This window comes from Monodon monoceros, unplaced genomic scaffold, assembly GCF_005190385.1.
Source record: "Monodon monoceros isolate NGI ecotype Baffin Bay Population unplaced genomic scaffold, NGI_Narwhal_1 Super_Scaffold_7, whole genome shotgun sequence".
NCBI classification, from domain to species: domain Eukaryota; kingdom Metazoa; phylum Chordata; class Mammalia; order Artiodactyla; family Monodontidae; genus Monodon; species Monodon monoceros.
In genome coordinates this window covers 68,767,574-68,783,372 of record NW_021703784.1, presented here as the reverse complement: position 1 = coordinate 68,783,372, position 15,799 = coordinate 68,767,574, and the positions used below count along the sequence as shown (strand labels likewise).

General features: G+C 48.8%; 1 protein-coding gene across 11 annotated transcripts in view; it reads left to right on the top strand.

Annotated features, from left to right (window-relative positions):
• Positions 1-15,799, top strand: part of PLEKHA7 (pleckstrin homology domain containing A7) — a 209,981-nt gene that overhangs the window by 159,927 nt on the left and 34,255 nt on the right. For 10 of the 11 annotated variants that reach the window (XM_029207393.1, XM_029207390.1, XM_029207388.1 and 7 more), the window contains 4 exons: positions 1,459-1,929; positions 10,592-11,114; positions 11,865-11,951; positions 14,579-14,632. In XM_029207393.1, the coding sequence (XP_029063226.1) occupies positions 1,459-1,929; positions 10,592-11,114; positions 11,865-11,951; positions 14,579-14,632 (1,135 nt within the window). The remainder of the gene's footprint in view (positions 1-1,458; positions 1,930-10,591; positions 11,115-11,864; positions 11,952-14,578; positions 14,633-15,799) is intronic. The other variant, XM_029207394.1, reaches the window with a different exon arrangement.

Below are 15,799 nucleotides of genomic sequence, written 5' to 3'. Positions count from 1 at the left end.
AAGAAGCAGACCTGTGTTAGGGTTTGTATTTTCACTTTACAGTGATGTTTTAACCAGCTCCCTGACTGGATTGATCTGCCCTGAATCAGTGCTGATTATTGGTAGCTGAGGTTCTGAGATATGTTGCAGGGACTCCTGAGGTCCGGCCACCAAGATGTAAATGCAGCAGCATTTCCATTGTTCGTTCTCCTGTTGAAATGGAGAACCCTCAGGCTTGGCCATTTCAAGGAGTGATGGATGTCTAGAACAGGACCTTTTTACCAAGGAGCACAAGTCGACCAGCTGCCCATTCAAGGTTCCCTGGTAATTTTTCTGGTCCTTCTGAGCTAGGCTGGAGTGGCTTCCCCTGCCTCCCCAGTCTAAACTCTGCTAAGCTTATGGAGCTGCTGCTGCTGTCTCTCTGGTATCAAGTAATGAGGAGGCAGACATAACTAGGGCCCAAGGAGGTGGGGAGAAAGGCAGCTTCCAGTGCGAGATGGGCCATGAAAGAAACCTGCCCTTCTCTATGCCCCAGAAGCTCTTTAGCCTCGGTTCACGTCCTCCCCTGTCACCCCCACCCCATTCTCCTTTGCAGTTTCCAGGTCTGCATGTGTGCAAATCATGGACATGCATTTGGAGAGGCAGTAGAGAGCAGTGGCTACAGCACATGGGCTCTGCAGTCTGCCTGGGATTAAGCCCTGGTGTCCCTCTTTCCCAGCAGTATGGTCTTGGGCAAATCATTTATCTTCTCTGTGCCTCCGTTTCCTTATCTCTGAAATCTGACTAATAATACTTCAGAGAATTGTGGTCAGGTCAGTGTTCTTGGATTCCTGTTTGAGCAGTTCCCCGACAAGATAGACAAGTAGTCATATAAAGAGATTGCTGTGCCAATTCTCTACCCACCATCTTGGAAGAATGTTAATTATGCTGCTAATTGTACTTTGGGCTGTGCTGGATGCCAGTGGGAGAGACCCTGGGCTCAGGAGCCTTCTAGCCAAGCTGACCTGCCCCAGACAGACAGGTGGACAAAGAGCAAAAGGGAAAGGCATGAGAATACCACATGTACCGTTTATTTGTTCATTGGTGTTTATAGAGCTCCTACTCTGTACCGTTATTTCATGGAAGTTCTGGGCATACGGTGAATGGGCAGCTGGGCCTCTGGCCTGAAGGAGCTCATAGTCTACTTGGGCCAGTGTGATTAGTGTGATACTGGGGCCAGCTGAGATCCTGATCTAGACTGTGTGTGTGTGTGGGGGGGGGGGGGTGGCTTCCTGGAGGAGGTGACATTTAAGCCAGATCCCAGAGGAGTAGAAGTTAGGCCAGCAGAGTAAGGGGATAGGTATGAAAGGAGCTCCAGGCAGAGGGAAGAGCCCATGCAAAGGCCTGGAGGTAACTGGAGTGTAAAGTGTGTATCCTTTGGGAAGTCTTGGCTTGGGGGTTCCAGTCTGGATGGGGCTGAACGTGCTGCTGTCATTGCAGGGACATGGAGAAGGTGGAGCGGCAGGCGGTCCCCCAGGCCAACCACACAGAGTCCTGTCGAGAATGTGGCCGCATGGGACCCGGACATGCAAGGGATTGTTCTCATCGCAAACACGAGGATTCCTTTGGATTCGAGAGGCGGGAGCAGGAGGAAGACCGGTACCGCTCCCAGAGGGACCCACTGGAGGGCAAGCGGGACAGGAGCAAGGCCAGGTCCCCATACTCACCCACCGAAGAGGATGCCTTGTTCGTGGATTTACCCTGTGGCCCGAGAGGCCAGCAGGCCCAGCCCCAAAGGGCAGAGAGGAACGGTGTGCTGCCTGGCACATCTGGCCCAGGAGAGCAGAACGGGACTGGCGGGTACCAGCGGGTCTTTCCTTCCAGGACCAACGCTGAGAAGCATAGCCAGAGGAAGAGCAGCCTGGCGCACGTGGAGCAGTGGGCAAAGACCCAGAAGGTGGACGGCAGGAGGTCAGTAGTAGACTCAGGATCGCTGCCGCTAATGAGCATAAAAATGTCATAAGAGTAGCTATCACTTACCCAGCACATGCTGGTACATGCCGGCCTTGAACTCTACCTCTGTTATCTCCATAAATCCCTGCAACAGCCTTGCAAGGAGGGGTGATAGCCTCAATTTATAAACAAAGAAATTGGGGCTTGGAGAAGTATGGGAACCTGCCCAGGGCACACAGATAAGCGGCAAAGGCAGAGTTTAGACTCAGCCCGTGAGCCTCCCAAGTGCACACGAGATTATATCGGGGTAGGGGTTTCCCATTCCCCAGGGAGCATGCCTTGAGACTGTCGGCATGTAGACAGTAACTGATCTTCTCCTCTTACTTAGCTACTTCTCTGCATCCGGGAAATATTTATAGCAGCTAGAGTAAATACAGATCCGTTTTTAATTCCAGGCACGTAGAGAAGTGCTCAGGCACTGTTGACATTAAGCTTTATTATACCCATTCCTTCAAGAAGTGGTTTTAATTATTTAGAGGGAATGCATCTCTTGCTATTTACAAAGCACTATCTGTATTTTATTATAATTTTAGATTAATTAGGACACATTTATGAATGTGAAGAATTCAGGGTCACTCAGCTTCCACATTGTCCTTAGAAGCCACTGTGTGTTGTCTTCACTTTGAAGACAGCAAATCCCCCTCGCCATCCTCAGGCTTCTATTTATTTATTTATTTTTGCGGTACGCGTGCCTCTCCCTGCTGTAGTCTCTCCCGCTGTGGAGCACAGGCTCCAGACGCGCAGGCTCAGCGGCCACGGCTCACGGGCCCAGCCGCTCCGCAGCATGTGGGATCCTCCCAGACCAGGGCACGAACCCGTGTCCCCCGCATCGGCAGGCGGACTCCCAAGCACTGCGCCACCAGGGAAGCCCCATCCTCAGGCTTCTAAAACAAACCCCAGACTGGAGACGAGATAGCAAAGTCGTGGTGCATTCAGAAAACCCGCCAAGGGCTGGAGGGGCCACAGTGAATGTGTCAGAGCTCAGGCCAAGTCTGCCACAGGCCTGATACACATGCTTTAAAGTGCTGCTCTCCATTCTCCCTGCTGTGAGGCCCACACTTTCCACTATGGGGTCTGGAGGTGGTGGTGCTCCAAGGGGAATAGGCTAGGCCTCTTTTTAGGTGGGTGGGGCTGTTGTGAATATGTGGGTGTTGTATGCATGTGTGGGTTGTGTAGCTTCTTTAATCTGGTCCAGGTGGGCTGTTGTGAGGTTAGATGGTGGAGAGCTCACTGGGAGTTAATGGAAACTCCCTAAGCAGTTGGTAGACATTGTTGTGGGTCAGACTAGGAGAAGGAAGGCCCTTTGTGTTGTAGCTAAGATACCTTCCCATTCCCTCCTGGGACAGACCAGGTGTCAGTTCTGTTTGATCAGATTTTGTGTTTTATTGAAAATAGCTACTGCCCAAGGACACAGAGGAGGGAAGCTGCTATTCTTGGTGCTGGGCTAGGTAGACCTCCTAGGAGGTAGTTCTAAGTGACCTTACTGCTGACTGAGATTGGAAGGCTGGCAGGGGTTGTATCGTGCAGGTCCTCATAGTCCAAGGTAAGGAATTTGGATTTTATTTGAAAAAGCAATAAGGAGAGCCACTGGAAGGTTTTAAACAGGTAAATGATGTGATCTGATTCACAAAGAAGATACGAGCCTAGGGAAGAGGCTGTTGCAGTAGTCCAGCATGGTGCCAATGGAAATAGAAAGAAATAGATTTGAGGTACATTTTGGAGATTGAAACCGAAAAGCTTGTCAATGAATTGGATGTGCAGGATGAGAGAAAGGGAAGAGGAACAAGGATGACCCCTTAAATTTTGACTTAACAACCGGGTGGTTGCTGAGATGGGGAAGGCTTAGGAACAAGTTTTGGGGGCAAATCGGGGTTTCCATTTTGGGGACTTTTAAGTTTGAGAAACCTATTAACTATCCAGTGAGGGAGGTGTTAGGTTAGGCACTCGGATATGGATTGTGGCATGGAGGTTTGACATTTGGTTGGACATGCTCATTGGGAGCAATCAGTGCACAAGTGGTATCCCAACTTGGATGTTAGCAACAGAAGGGGGATCCAGTAGAGGAGACAGTGTGTCAGAGAGAAGCTACTCGTGATAAGTTAGCTGTTTCCTTTTATATGCATTGATAGCAACTCTTAGGAACTGAAGTCGGTATGGGGCTGACAAGGGCAGGTAAAAGCAGGAGAAACCAGAAATAGAAGCAGATAGAAAGGGCATGGGTTTGGCCCTGATAAGCCTGTATTTCCTACTGAAGAGTCTGGATTTAATCTTGAAGGCCCATGAAAGCCATTGATGGACTTAAAACAGGAGCATGGCATGATAGTGTCTAATATTTAGGAGGGTGGTTTGAAGGGTGTCGGCAGGGAAGAGGCCTCAGGAGATTTTTCAGACTAGATAGATATTCCTTACCTCATCTCAGTTCTCACACAGCAGGTCCATGAATATGGTGAAGAAATAAATTTCCCAGGCTATTCTGATGTACCCCACCCAAAATGAGAACGGCAGGTTTTTTTTTTTTTTGTGCGGTACGTGGGCCTCTCACTGTTGTGGCCTCTCCCGTTGCGGAGCACAGGCTCCGGACGCGCAGGCCCAGCGGCCATGGCTCACGGGCCCAGCCGCTCCACGGCATGTGGGATCTTCCCGGACCGGGGCACGAACCCGCGTCCCCTGCACTGGCAGGCGGACTCTCAACCACTGCGCCACCAGGGAAGCCCAGAATGGCAGTTTTAATTACCCCTTGTTTAAAAAACTTATTTTTATTAAAGTAATACCTGTATATAGTTTTAAGAATTTAAGTAGTATGACCCCATCCATCCCTATTCCTGATTCCACCACCTTTGAGGCAACCACTTTCAATTCTTTTAGTAGTTTTATGTATTTATCTCTATATTTCCAAATAAGATAACTTATACTGCTGTTTCTTGAGTTTTCAGTTTTAGTTAGCTATCAACATTCTACTCTAGGTGATAAAGATTCAAGTCTCTTATTCCCCCCCCCTCTACCTTTCCTTTCCAAAGACACACTTACCCTTATCCCAGCTTCATAATATAGCATAATTTTTGTTTAGATCACTAGTCAGTTTTTACATTATTATATAATGTGAAGTATAAATATTCACAGCTGGGCCATGTAGTATAAAATAATTAAATTTCATTTGTGGTACAGTTTTTTATTTTCTGGTATTGATAATTTTCATGCTTATAGCTTGCTTAGTTTTCTCTGTACCCATTACTAATTCATCACCAATTTCATAGCTAAATGTGTAAATCTCTCTTTGCTCAGTACCCTCAAATAATCAGTAATCTACTTACAAGGTAAAAAATCCAAATAAGACCAATGGGTAAATACTGAAAAATAAGTGTCCTCCTGTTTTATTTCAGAAACCTAGATCTACTCCCCAAAGACCAACCACTATATTAAAAACAAAACAAAACAAAAATCCATGATCTTCACCTTGCTTTGTTCCACTTAACATATCAATAAATATATCGATAGATATTTTAAGATATCTTGGCTATCTGTATCAGCACATATAGACATATTATTAATTTGAAATGGTGCAGAGTATTGCATTGTATGCATCTACAGTGATCTTTATACAATTTCCCTGTTGATGGATAATTAGGTTGGTTATAAACATTTGCTATTACAAACTATGCTGCAGTGAATATCCGTGCTTAATTGTCTTTGCAAACAAGTGCAGGTATACTTGAAGAACAAATTACTTGAAGTGGAATAACTAGGTCGAAGGATATATGTGATTTTAATTTTGATTGATATTACAAAATTGACCTTCAACAATGCTGTTTGAGTTTATACCCCACCAAAAGGGTCCCTGTTTCCCCACCCCACATCATCTCTGAAAACTACTGTTTTAGGTTAACTGCTTGCTCTGGTGACCATAGAGAAGATGGTTAAATGGAGAAGAGTCTGGAAAGAACATGACCAAGTATGAGGTGGTCATATTTTGGGTAGGAGGTGAAGAAGACCTAAACAAAAGCGGTAAAGATGGTGAGGATTGTGAGGAGGGGATGGATAGGATACATAGACGTTGAGATTGGGTAGGTATAGGGCTTGGGAAACTGATTCATCCACGGCTGGAAGGTGAGGAGGGCCACAGGTGGAGTTGAGGTTAACATTCAAGTTTGACTTGGTTAATAGGTGCATGTGGCGCTGTGCACAAGATGTGAGCATGGGAGAAAGAAATGAGCTTGAAGGGGAATGTGGTACCTGTGGAGTGGCCAGGTGGAGATAAGCTGTAGGTTATAGCGAATGTGGGTTCAGCTTAGGGAGAGATTTGGAAGTCATTGCCCTGGAGGCGGTAACTGATGCCCTGGCAGTAGTCAAGATCACTGAGGGTTGAATGCTTAGAGCAGTGGTTCTTAATCATGGCCGCACAATTTGGTCATTTGAGACCCTGCTCAAGAGATTTTGCCTTATTTGGTCTGGGGCAAGGTGAGGGCATCAGTCTGTTTTAAAAGCTCTCCAGGTGATACCAGTATATGAGAGAGGTTTGACATTTACTGAGGCCTGGGTCCCATGCTGGAAAATCTGATTCTGATGATCCGAATTTCAGCCTGGACATCAGGAGTTTTCAAAACCGCCCCCTACCCCTGGTGATTCTAACATATAATCAGGGTTGAGAATAACTAGCTTAGAACAATAGCAGAGGGCCAAAGGCAGAACCCTGCGGATCTCCAGTCCAAGGTGGTGGGCAGAAGCAGAGTCTGCATAAAGAAGTCTAGAAGAAGATGGAGGAGGAAAACCGGAGTGTGGTGAGGGAAGTTTCATTTGGAAGGAGTCCAGTGGGCAGCATGAGACTGCTCCCTGGATGTGGTGCCTTCTAAGGAGGCTGGGTACCACGGAAGGAGAATCTGGAATGTCAGGGTCTCTCTCCTGGTCTCAGGCTCAGTAGCAGAGGCCTTTGGCTCCACTGAGCTTCTTGATGGGCTTAGACGAGTAGACCTTCTTAATAGAACTAGAATTTTGAAGTTAAGTCAGGAGGCAGAGTAATGTGAGGGGAAGGCCAAAGGGAACCAGAAGGAAGGCATGGCCATTGAGAAACCCTTCGTGGCAGGGGTGCAGAAAGGACTTTGCAAAGCCGTACCGCTGGTATAAGTTGTAAGTTATGTAAGTTATAAGTTGTGGTTGTGAAATGTCTCTACATAACTCTGGCAGCCCACAGACCTACGTTATTCTGCTACACATAATGAGGGCTGGGGGCACATGGGGAGCTAAAGGATGAGAAGTCAACTGCAAGGAGATAAGAGGTGGTTGGGGAAGGCGTCGGACTGTCCCTAGGATGTGAGGGGGGAGTTCGAGCCCTTCTTATCTAAGGGGCAGGGAGACATTAGGTCCAAATGAAAACAGTTTGTTGGCCTTGGAGGTCATTGAGCACTCAGTAAGAGGAATCTCAGTCTAATGATAGAAATAGTTCTCAGGGGGCTGAAAAGTAAACGTGAGGGATTGAAGACGACCCTTTGAGAAGAAAGCCGTCAGCCTCTGCGTAAGCAGAGTGCTCAACGTCGGATCGTTCACTTGTAGCATATTGCATACCAGAGTTATCTTTTTTTTTTTTTCCTTAAAGATGTGTTTGTAATTTCTTACAGTCAAGTAATAAGTAGTTCTGGCTGCTTAATAAAGGAACCTCCTCCTGTTGATAGTACAGAAGAGGGATATCCCTGCTCTGTGTGTGATTGAGACTGTGCTAAATTGGAAGGAGGGTTATTTGAACTGTAATATGATCTCATATTCTCGGCTCTAGACCACACAGGGAATTATTTCTAATTGTTCTTTTAGTGCTTGGAGATGTATATTATATTTCACTTTTTAAAACTCCTTTAGAATGATGGTTTACAAGGACAGACTGATACACCCTTAGAATCTTACCACATTCTATGAGGTTGTTTCGAAATTCTAGCCTTCCATTTTTTCCCCGGTGTTTAAAGTAATGCATACTTGTAAAATAAAATGGCAGGGGTGGGTGTTGAGTCAGGGATGCAAACATTACCACGAGGAACAGAGTAAAACGTGGAAGTCCTGCACAACCGATGTGGAAGCTCAGGTAAGGACTGCCTGCTGCATAAGTACTTGGTTATAAAACTTGATTTCACGTTTCGATATGACCGTTTTATAGGGGCTATATCAGAATATATAAGTGCCTTTTGGAAAGGGAGACCCCCGTGGCACAGCAGGATTTGAGGGCAGGAGACCTCGAGCCTTCTTTTGGATAAAGCTGGGGTTGGGGGCCAGCCAATGGATCTGCTCTTAGGACAGAGCTGCTCTGCGCGTTCCTGCCTGCTCCAGGGTGACCTTTACCTCGTCTTACAGCCCTACCTCCTGTGTCCCTCCCTCCACCATCCGTTGGTTACTGTGGTTTGGCCTCTGGCACCAGGACTCACCATTGCACTGGGGTCTTTGGGGACGTGCTTTGCCTCGTTTGCATTTTGCTTCAGGCAGAATGAGCAATGGTTAGTAAAGTCATGAACTCCCCGGGGGAACCCCCCAGCCTGGTTTCTGCCAGTGCCACCACTGCTGTTTGAGGGTTCAGGCACTGCCCCTTCCTCAGAGACACATTCCCCTCTGACTCTGGGAAATCCATAGCAAACCCTGCCACCTGGTGGCAAGGAGACAAGCTGGGCAAGCTGAAGAGATCTTAAAATTACTTCCCGTAATTGTAAAGATAACGATAAAAAAGGAGAAGAAAGCCACCATTTTTTGCATGACAACTACTTTTAATCCTCACAACAATCTATTAAATGGTTCTTAGTAGCCCCATTTTACAGTAAGGAGAGTGATACAATGAGTTAAAAAACAATTAGAACAGCACTTCTCAAACATCAACCACCTGGAGGGCTTGTTAAACCACAGGTGGCTGGGCCCCACCTCCAGGGTTCCTGATTTCAGGTGGGGCCTGATAACCTGCATTTCTGACAAGCTCCCAGGTGGTGCTGATGCTGCTGGACTACACTTCCAGCTTAGAACAAGGTCTGGTGAGCGCCGCTGTATAAAGATTTGTTAGATAAAGTTGATAGGTAAAGGCAGAGTCAGGATTCCAGCCCAGGCCTGACTCCAAAACCTGTCCGTTTTGCATCCTGCTGCCTCTCAGGTTAGACTTTTAAAGCTTAATAAAACTGTAGTTGGCCCTTGCTGAATTTTTCTTTCAGAAAATAAGATGGCTGGTCGGTAGTAGTTTTCACCATCCTATCCGGCTTTTGTGTGCTGGAGTATTTGTTGAAGGGCTGGTTATGTGTCAGCACTTTCTCAGACCGCGGACAACACCGCAGAGTGTAAGACACAGTTGCTGCCCAGCAAGGATTTACAGCTTGTCTGGGGAAGAGACAGCTTACGGGTAGGAAAAGGTTACATCAATACAGGACCTTGGAAAAGTTACAGACTGTACAGTAACTAGGTCAGAGCAGGGCAGGAACCCTGAGGGCTGTGGCATTGCAGAAGGCCTCTGTGGAAGAGGCATGGGACAGTGTCCTGGAGAATGAGTGAGATTTGGTGATAGGGCAAGGTGAGCCCATACAGGTAGGGGAAGGAGGAACAGTATTATGAGAGTAAGGAGAGAGAAGTGGGAAGGGAGCACCCACTGGTGAAGGTACTGCCTGTGTGTCAGGCAAGGAGCCTGTGTTCTCTTCCTGTCTCATGTATTCTTCAGGGTAGCCTTAGGAGGGAGGTAGCTCTGTCCTCATGTTATAGGTAAGGAAGCTGAGGCTCAGAGCAGTCAGGTAAGCTGCCTAAGGTCACACAGCCAGTGGATTCAACCCTAGGTCAGACTTCCTCTGCTTTTTCTACTGCAGAAAGTTGTCCAAGTGTGTAGGAGGCCAGGCAAGATTAGGGTGAGGCCCTCACACTCAGGCTCCAGCAAGTGCAGGGGTGCACCTGAGAGGGGGGTGCCTCCTTAAATGTTGGACCCTTGACGGCCAACTTGCCCCAATTTGATCCTGGCCTGGGTAGGAGGAGCAGTGAGAAAACAGCAGGAAGGGAAGGTGGGTTGAGGTCAGGTGCTAGAGAGCTGAGAGTATCAGGAGAAGGGGGTTAGATTTTATTTCATAAGCATTAGGGAGCCATTGATGGTTTTGGAGCACAGGAGTGATTATATCCAAGCAGTTGACTCTGTACAGCATGGAAACTAGTTAGGAAGGTCTCAGAGTTGTCTGGGTGGAGGTAGTTAATCAGGATCTAGATTAAAGTAATAGGGAAAGAAAGGAACTGATGCCAGCCACTTCCTTTAAGAACCTCCAGGGCTTGGTGCTGGGGAACATCTTGGTGACCGGGAGAATCATGAGGCATCTCCTAGAGATATGCACGCCTGATGGAAAAGCTGACTGATGGCAAGAGAGAGAGGCAGGTTTAATCATGCTGTACTTGAAGTGGGGCAGCCAAGTCGGCCTGGTAGGGGGGTTGACCCTCCAAGGTTGATGGATAAAGTGGTTTAGGAATCCCCTGCAAAGGGAAGAAGTGACTGAAGTCCTGGGTGTCTGCGTTGATTGTTCTTTGGGGTTCATACAGGGCTCTCTCACGTGCCTGGCTTTGTGGCTTTGCCTAGCTGTGTTTCCAGAAGCCCAGCAGACCCCTTGCTGGTCCTCTTACCTGTCCTCTCCTTTCTCCTCAGCCTGCCCCTGGACCAGACCCTTCCTCGCCACGGTCCCAGCCAATCCCTGTCCTTCCCAGAAAACTACCAGACTCTTCCCAGGAGCAGCCGACACCCCTCAGGGGGCTCTTCACCCCCTCCCCGCAACCTGCCGAGTGACTACAAGTACGCGCAGGACCGAGCCAGCCACCTGAAGATGTCGAGTGAGGAGCGCCGGGCACACCGGGATGGCACCGTGTGGCAGCTCTACGAGTGGCAGCAACGCCAGCAGTTCCGGCACGGCAGCCCCACGGCGCCCATCTGTGCCGGTTCCCCAGAGTTCACCGACCAGGGCCGAAGCAGGAGCATGCTAGAGGTGCCCCGCTCCATCTCTGTGCCTCCATCTCCCTCGGACATCCCTCCCCCGGGACCCCTGAGGGCCTTCCCACCCCGGCGGCCACACACGCCAGCAGAGAGGGTCACTGTGAAGCCACCGGACCGGAGAAGGAGTGTGGACATCTCACTGAGCGGTTCTCCCAGGAAGACATGGGGCCACACCACCAAGGTGAGACTCCGGACGCCCTGCCAGGCTGCTGGGGCCCAGCATTAGGGCGTTAGGAGCCTCACATGGTTTGAACACAAACTTGAGCAATGTAGGATAATGATAGGTAACACGTAGTACTGTACTTTAGCACTGGGTGTAGCGCTAAAGGCTTTAATTCTTACAACACCCCTATGAGGTAGGTGCTATTATTTCAGGTTTCCCCCGCTATCTGAAGGTAGAGTGTTCCTATGAAACCTTTAGTAAGCCAAAGTGGCATAAAGCGAAGAAGCAATTACATTTTCTGTGAAAGTGAAAATCCCCTTTGGATTTCGGTTATCAGGTGCTAAAGGTGGGTCTTCTGTAAAATCAAAGTGGCATAAAGCGAACTTCTGTAAAGCAGGGGATACCCGTATGCCCATTTCACACGTGAGAACTCTTAGGCATTAAGGGATGAAGTTACTTGCACACGGTCACACAACTAGAAGTCTGCTTCCTTGCAGCTTGGAAGGCAGGGAAAGATGTCTGTGTTTAACTAGTTCAATTATTTATAATAACCTGACTTAAGTTTTAAATCCGGAGGGGCTCTCACAGTTTGTCATTGTCATAACCTGGTGAGAAAGATGTGTATCCCAATTTGATGGATGAAGAGTCTGAGGCTGAGAGAGGTGCCATGCCATGTGCTTGGCTGCCCTGGTAGTGAGTGGCAGAGGCTCTGGCCCCCGTCCCCCTCCACGCCTGGCTCTCGGTGTGACCATGTCTCCCCTTCTGCAGAACTCCTCTCATCTGGACCGACGCTCCATGCCCTCCATGGGTTACATGACCCACACTGTCAGTGCTCCCAGTTTACATGGAAAATCGGTAAGCAGCACCTCCTCTCCCCCTCCAGGCGACTGATCTTATCCAGCTTTCAAAGGGCTAATCTCATCAGAGTTCTCCCCTGAGCCAGTCAGATGCAATCCCCATTTTAGAGATGAGGAAACTGAGACTCAGAGGTCGAATGACTTGCTCAGGCCCATCCCGCTGGCACTGGGACCTCCTGAGGTCAGCGGAAGAGCAGGGGGTGGGGGTGGGGGTGGCAGGGGAAGTGGAGGAGACTGTGGTGTTTATTCTCTTTTGGGCAGCATTTTGTCTGCAGCATTTTCCAGCCACCTGCCTTTTTCTCCGGTTAGCTCCTCTCCTTTCTTCCTGGTCTTTGCTTTGATTAGTTCACTGTCTTCAAAACTCAAGTCTGGGTGAGGTTGCACTGCTGGTGGCTGTTTCCTGATAAAAACTACTTCCTGCAGCTCCTTTTCTGCCGGTGCCTTTACTTGTCCTAATGACAGAATTAATGCAATAATTACTTAATGGTGTCGCATCAATGCTGTGCCGGCACCGGGGTGAAGAGTAATTACAGCGTCGTGCTCCTGCGGTGCCTAATTTCCTCATGATGTGTCTACACACCTGCAGCTGGAGGAGCTCTCACTGCTTCTCACCCGGTTACGGCGGCATCAGGCCAAGTTGGCCAGGGTGCGAAATTTCGCCATCAGCCAGTTACTGCAGCACGAGCTGACCTTTCCCAGCTGCCAGGTCAGCGCCGGTGGGCTTTCTCAGGGCTGGGGGCCACCCCGGGGACAGGGGAGTGACATGCTGGCCTGTGCTCCCTCGTGCCCGTGCTCTAGTCTGTCCTGCTGTCTGGCTCTCTCCCTTGTTCCTGCCTGTTTGCTACTGGATGCTACTGCCAGACACTGTGCAGCCATCGTGGGGCCCATGCCCCTGTTGCTGGGGAGGAGGCTGCATGTGGTGTGAGGGACCTGAACTGTGGCTTCTCTGCCTGTGAGTAATGACTGCCAGGCTGGTGTGTGGTCACGTCCAAGGGCTGTGCTAGCTGTCATCCTTGTTGCCACCTTGGGTCCTCCTTGGGATGCTGAGAGGTGTGTGTCAGCCTGGAGGGAGAAGGCATGGTGCCCTCTCATCTGGATAGTGCCCTGCTGACTGTCAGAGCATCTTCACACCCCTTGTCTCAGTGAATTTCACAGTAGCCTGGGAGAGGTTAGGGAGGACAGGTGGGAAAGTGACTTGCCCAGGATCCCTCAGCTAGTGGCCTGCAGGCTGGAGCCAGATTCCAGGTCCTGTCTGGCACAGTGTTCTAAACTGTTTCCAAGACATGAGGGGTTGCAGGCAAGCTCCTCGAGGAGTAGCCAGACAGTCATTCTCCTGGGCATCCCGAGCATCTTAAAGAAGATGCTGGTCCACACGAGCCTGGTCCCCCGAGCTGCACAGAAGTAGGCAGAGGACAGATGAGGAGGTTGAGGGAATTGTCACTATCCTTACCTGTCCTATTTTAGTGGGACCTGAGAGATACAGGAAATGTATTTGGAAAAATGAATATAAGGGAGCACATGCAAAAATCCTAATTTGTGAATTTGGGTGATTTTTAGTAACATTGCTCTGTCCCTCTTACTGCAGGACTGGGCTGATTGAGGAAGTAGGGATGGGTAAGGAGACAGTTTAGGGACAGAAATAAGATCTTGCAAACCACTGGTGTCCCTGGCAGTGCTCCTTCAGGCCTTCTCATGCTTAAAAGCACTGCCTGAACGTTTTGCATTATTTATTTTTGTTTGTTTTACATCAGAGCTCTAAACTCGGACCACCTTCCTAGCCCTGGCTTGCTTTGGCTTGCTGAGAGGCCTCTTAGTTGGCTGAGAAAGTGCCCGGACTGTTCTTCTTAAGCTTTCGTAGCCCCTCTCCCTCACAGTTAGCTTCTGTGATCCATTACATAGGAAGCACAAGTTCTAGGAAATCAAAGAGTCTTTTCCTTATTCTCACTGTTTCTGGTAATTATACTGAAGAACTCAACAGACTGTCAGAGATGACACAAGCAGACAGGTCTGCCTGGACCTTCCTTATCTAGCTCCTGACCCAGCCACCTTGGCTCCATGCTCGGCAAACGGAGCCAAAACTTCCAGGAAACTTTCTGCAGCTCCTGGTGCTTATCGTTCTAGAACCCAAGGTCAAAAGGGAACCTCCCCGGGTCACCTAGGTCATCTCCATGCCTCTTCCAGGCATCCATCCGCACCCATCAGGGGGTCATTTTCCTTCATGCATGTGAAGTGGCCCAGTGCAAAGGTTTGGAGCGTGGCATGTCCTCTTCCAGGTAGACCTCTCTCGTTCTGTCTCAGGAGCTCGCCTCCGCCTCAGCTGCTCTGCTGGCCTGGTCCTCTGGTGGGATGTGTGCTGTCTCCCTCCTCCTCATCAAACTGTCCCCAGCCAATGGTGGGAACAAGCTGGCTTTCCCCACATGGTAGACCTGTGAGATCCACTATGCTGAGAGAGCTCTGAGCTGCACCGAGACATTTGTGCTTCCTCTGTGGCCTGGATGTGTTGGTCTGCTGTGGTCTCTTGTCCCCGAAGCTGCACAGGTGTAAATGGGTCACACGTGAAGCCCTGAGTTGTGTACACCTTTGGTGTTCATAACTGGCTTTTTTCTCTCTCTGCTTCATTTGAAGGCTGACGATACCTACCTCCAGCTGAAGAAAGACCTGGAGTACCTGGACCTAAAGGTGAGTGGCCTCAGGGGTCTTGCTGTCCTGGGACACTTACCTTTCTGAGAGTGTCAGCCTCGTTGGAGACCAGCCCCAAAGCCAAAGGCCTTGCAGGTCTTACAAATCTGGGTTTCAAATGAAGATGTCTCCTGTCTGAATCAGAAGGGGGATTTTTTGTTTTGGGGTTTTTGATTTTTTTCTTTGGTTGCTGTGGCTTTTGGAAATTTCATTTTTAAATTGAATATAATTGACATATAACATTGTATTAGTTCCAGGTGTACAACATAATGATATTTGTGTATATTGGGAAATGATCACAAATCTAATTAACATCCATCACCATTCTTGGTTACAAATTTTTTTTTCCCTTATGATGAGAACTTTTAAGATCTACTCTCTTAGCAGCATTCAAATATGCAATACAGTATTGTTAACTGTAGTCACTATGCTGTACATTACATCCTCATGATTTATTTATTTTATAACTGGAAGTTTGTACCTTTTAGAAGAGTCTTATTTGTTGTAGCCTCAGACTCTGGGCTCTTCTCAGTTTCTTGTGAATTCTGCTGTAAGGTCTCTGGCTTACAGAATGAGGGCACGAGATCTTGCTTTCTTCCTGTCCTTGGTTAGAACCACAGGGTTCCTCCATATAATAACCAGTTGCTTCTTCAGAGCCTCCAGTGGGGCTGGGATGGGTTTGGTTCACAGGGTGCCACTGATGTGTGTTTTCAGGCACAAGCAGTTTTGTGGATTGTCTGGTTTTGTAGTGGGGGGAGCAAGTGCCACATGGAATCATGTGGCTCTGAGGGGTACTGGAGTCTCCCATCCCTCCCATCCGTGTTTAGGAGATGAATGTCGGGCCCCACCCTGTAGGTGATGATGTTCAGGCTCTAAATCAGCCTCCACAGCACAGACAGAGCTGGGAAAGCTGCTAGAGAAGCGAGAGGCATTCTGCCTGGAAGAGAGCTGCTATTGTTCTGTTCCCACAGCTCTCTGAAAGCTCCCACTGTGAAAAGCACTTCTTATGCCTGAGCCATGACTTAAGACCGAAGGAATGTGACCTTTAATTAACTGCGGGTGTGAGAGGGCGGGCAGAGGGCCCTGCGGGAGGACACCCAGGTGACTGCGGCAGGGGACATGCCTCCCTCGGTCCCCAGTGTACCTGGCTTGAGATATATTTAACTT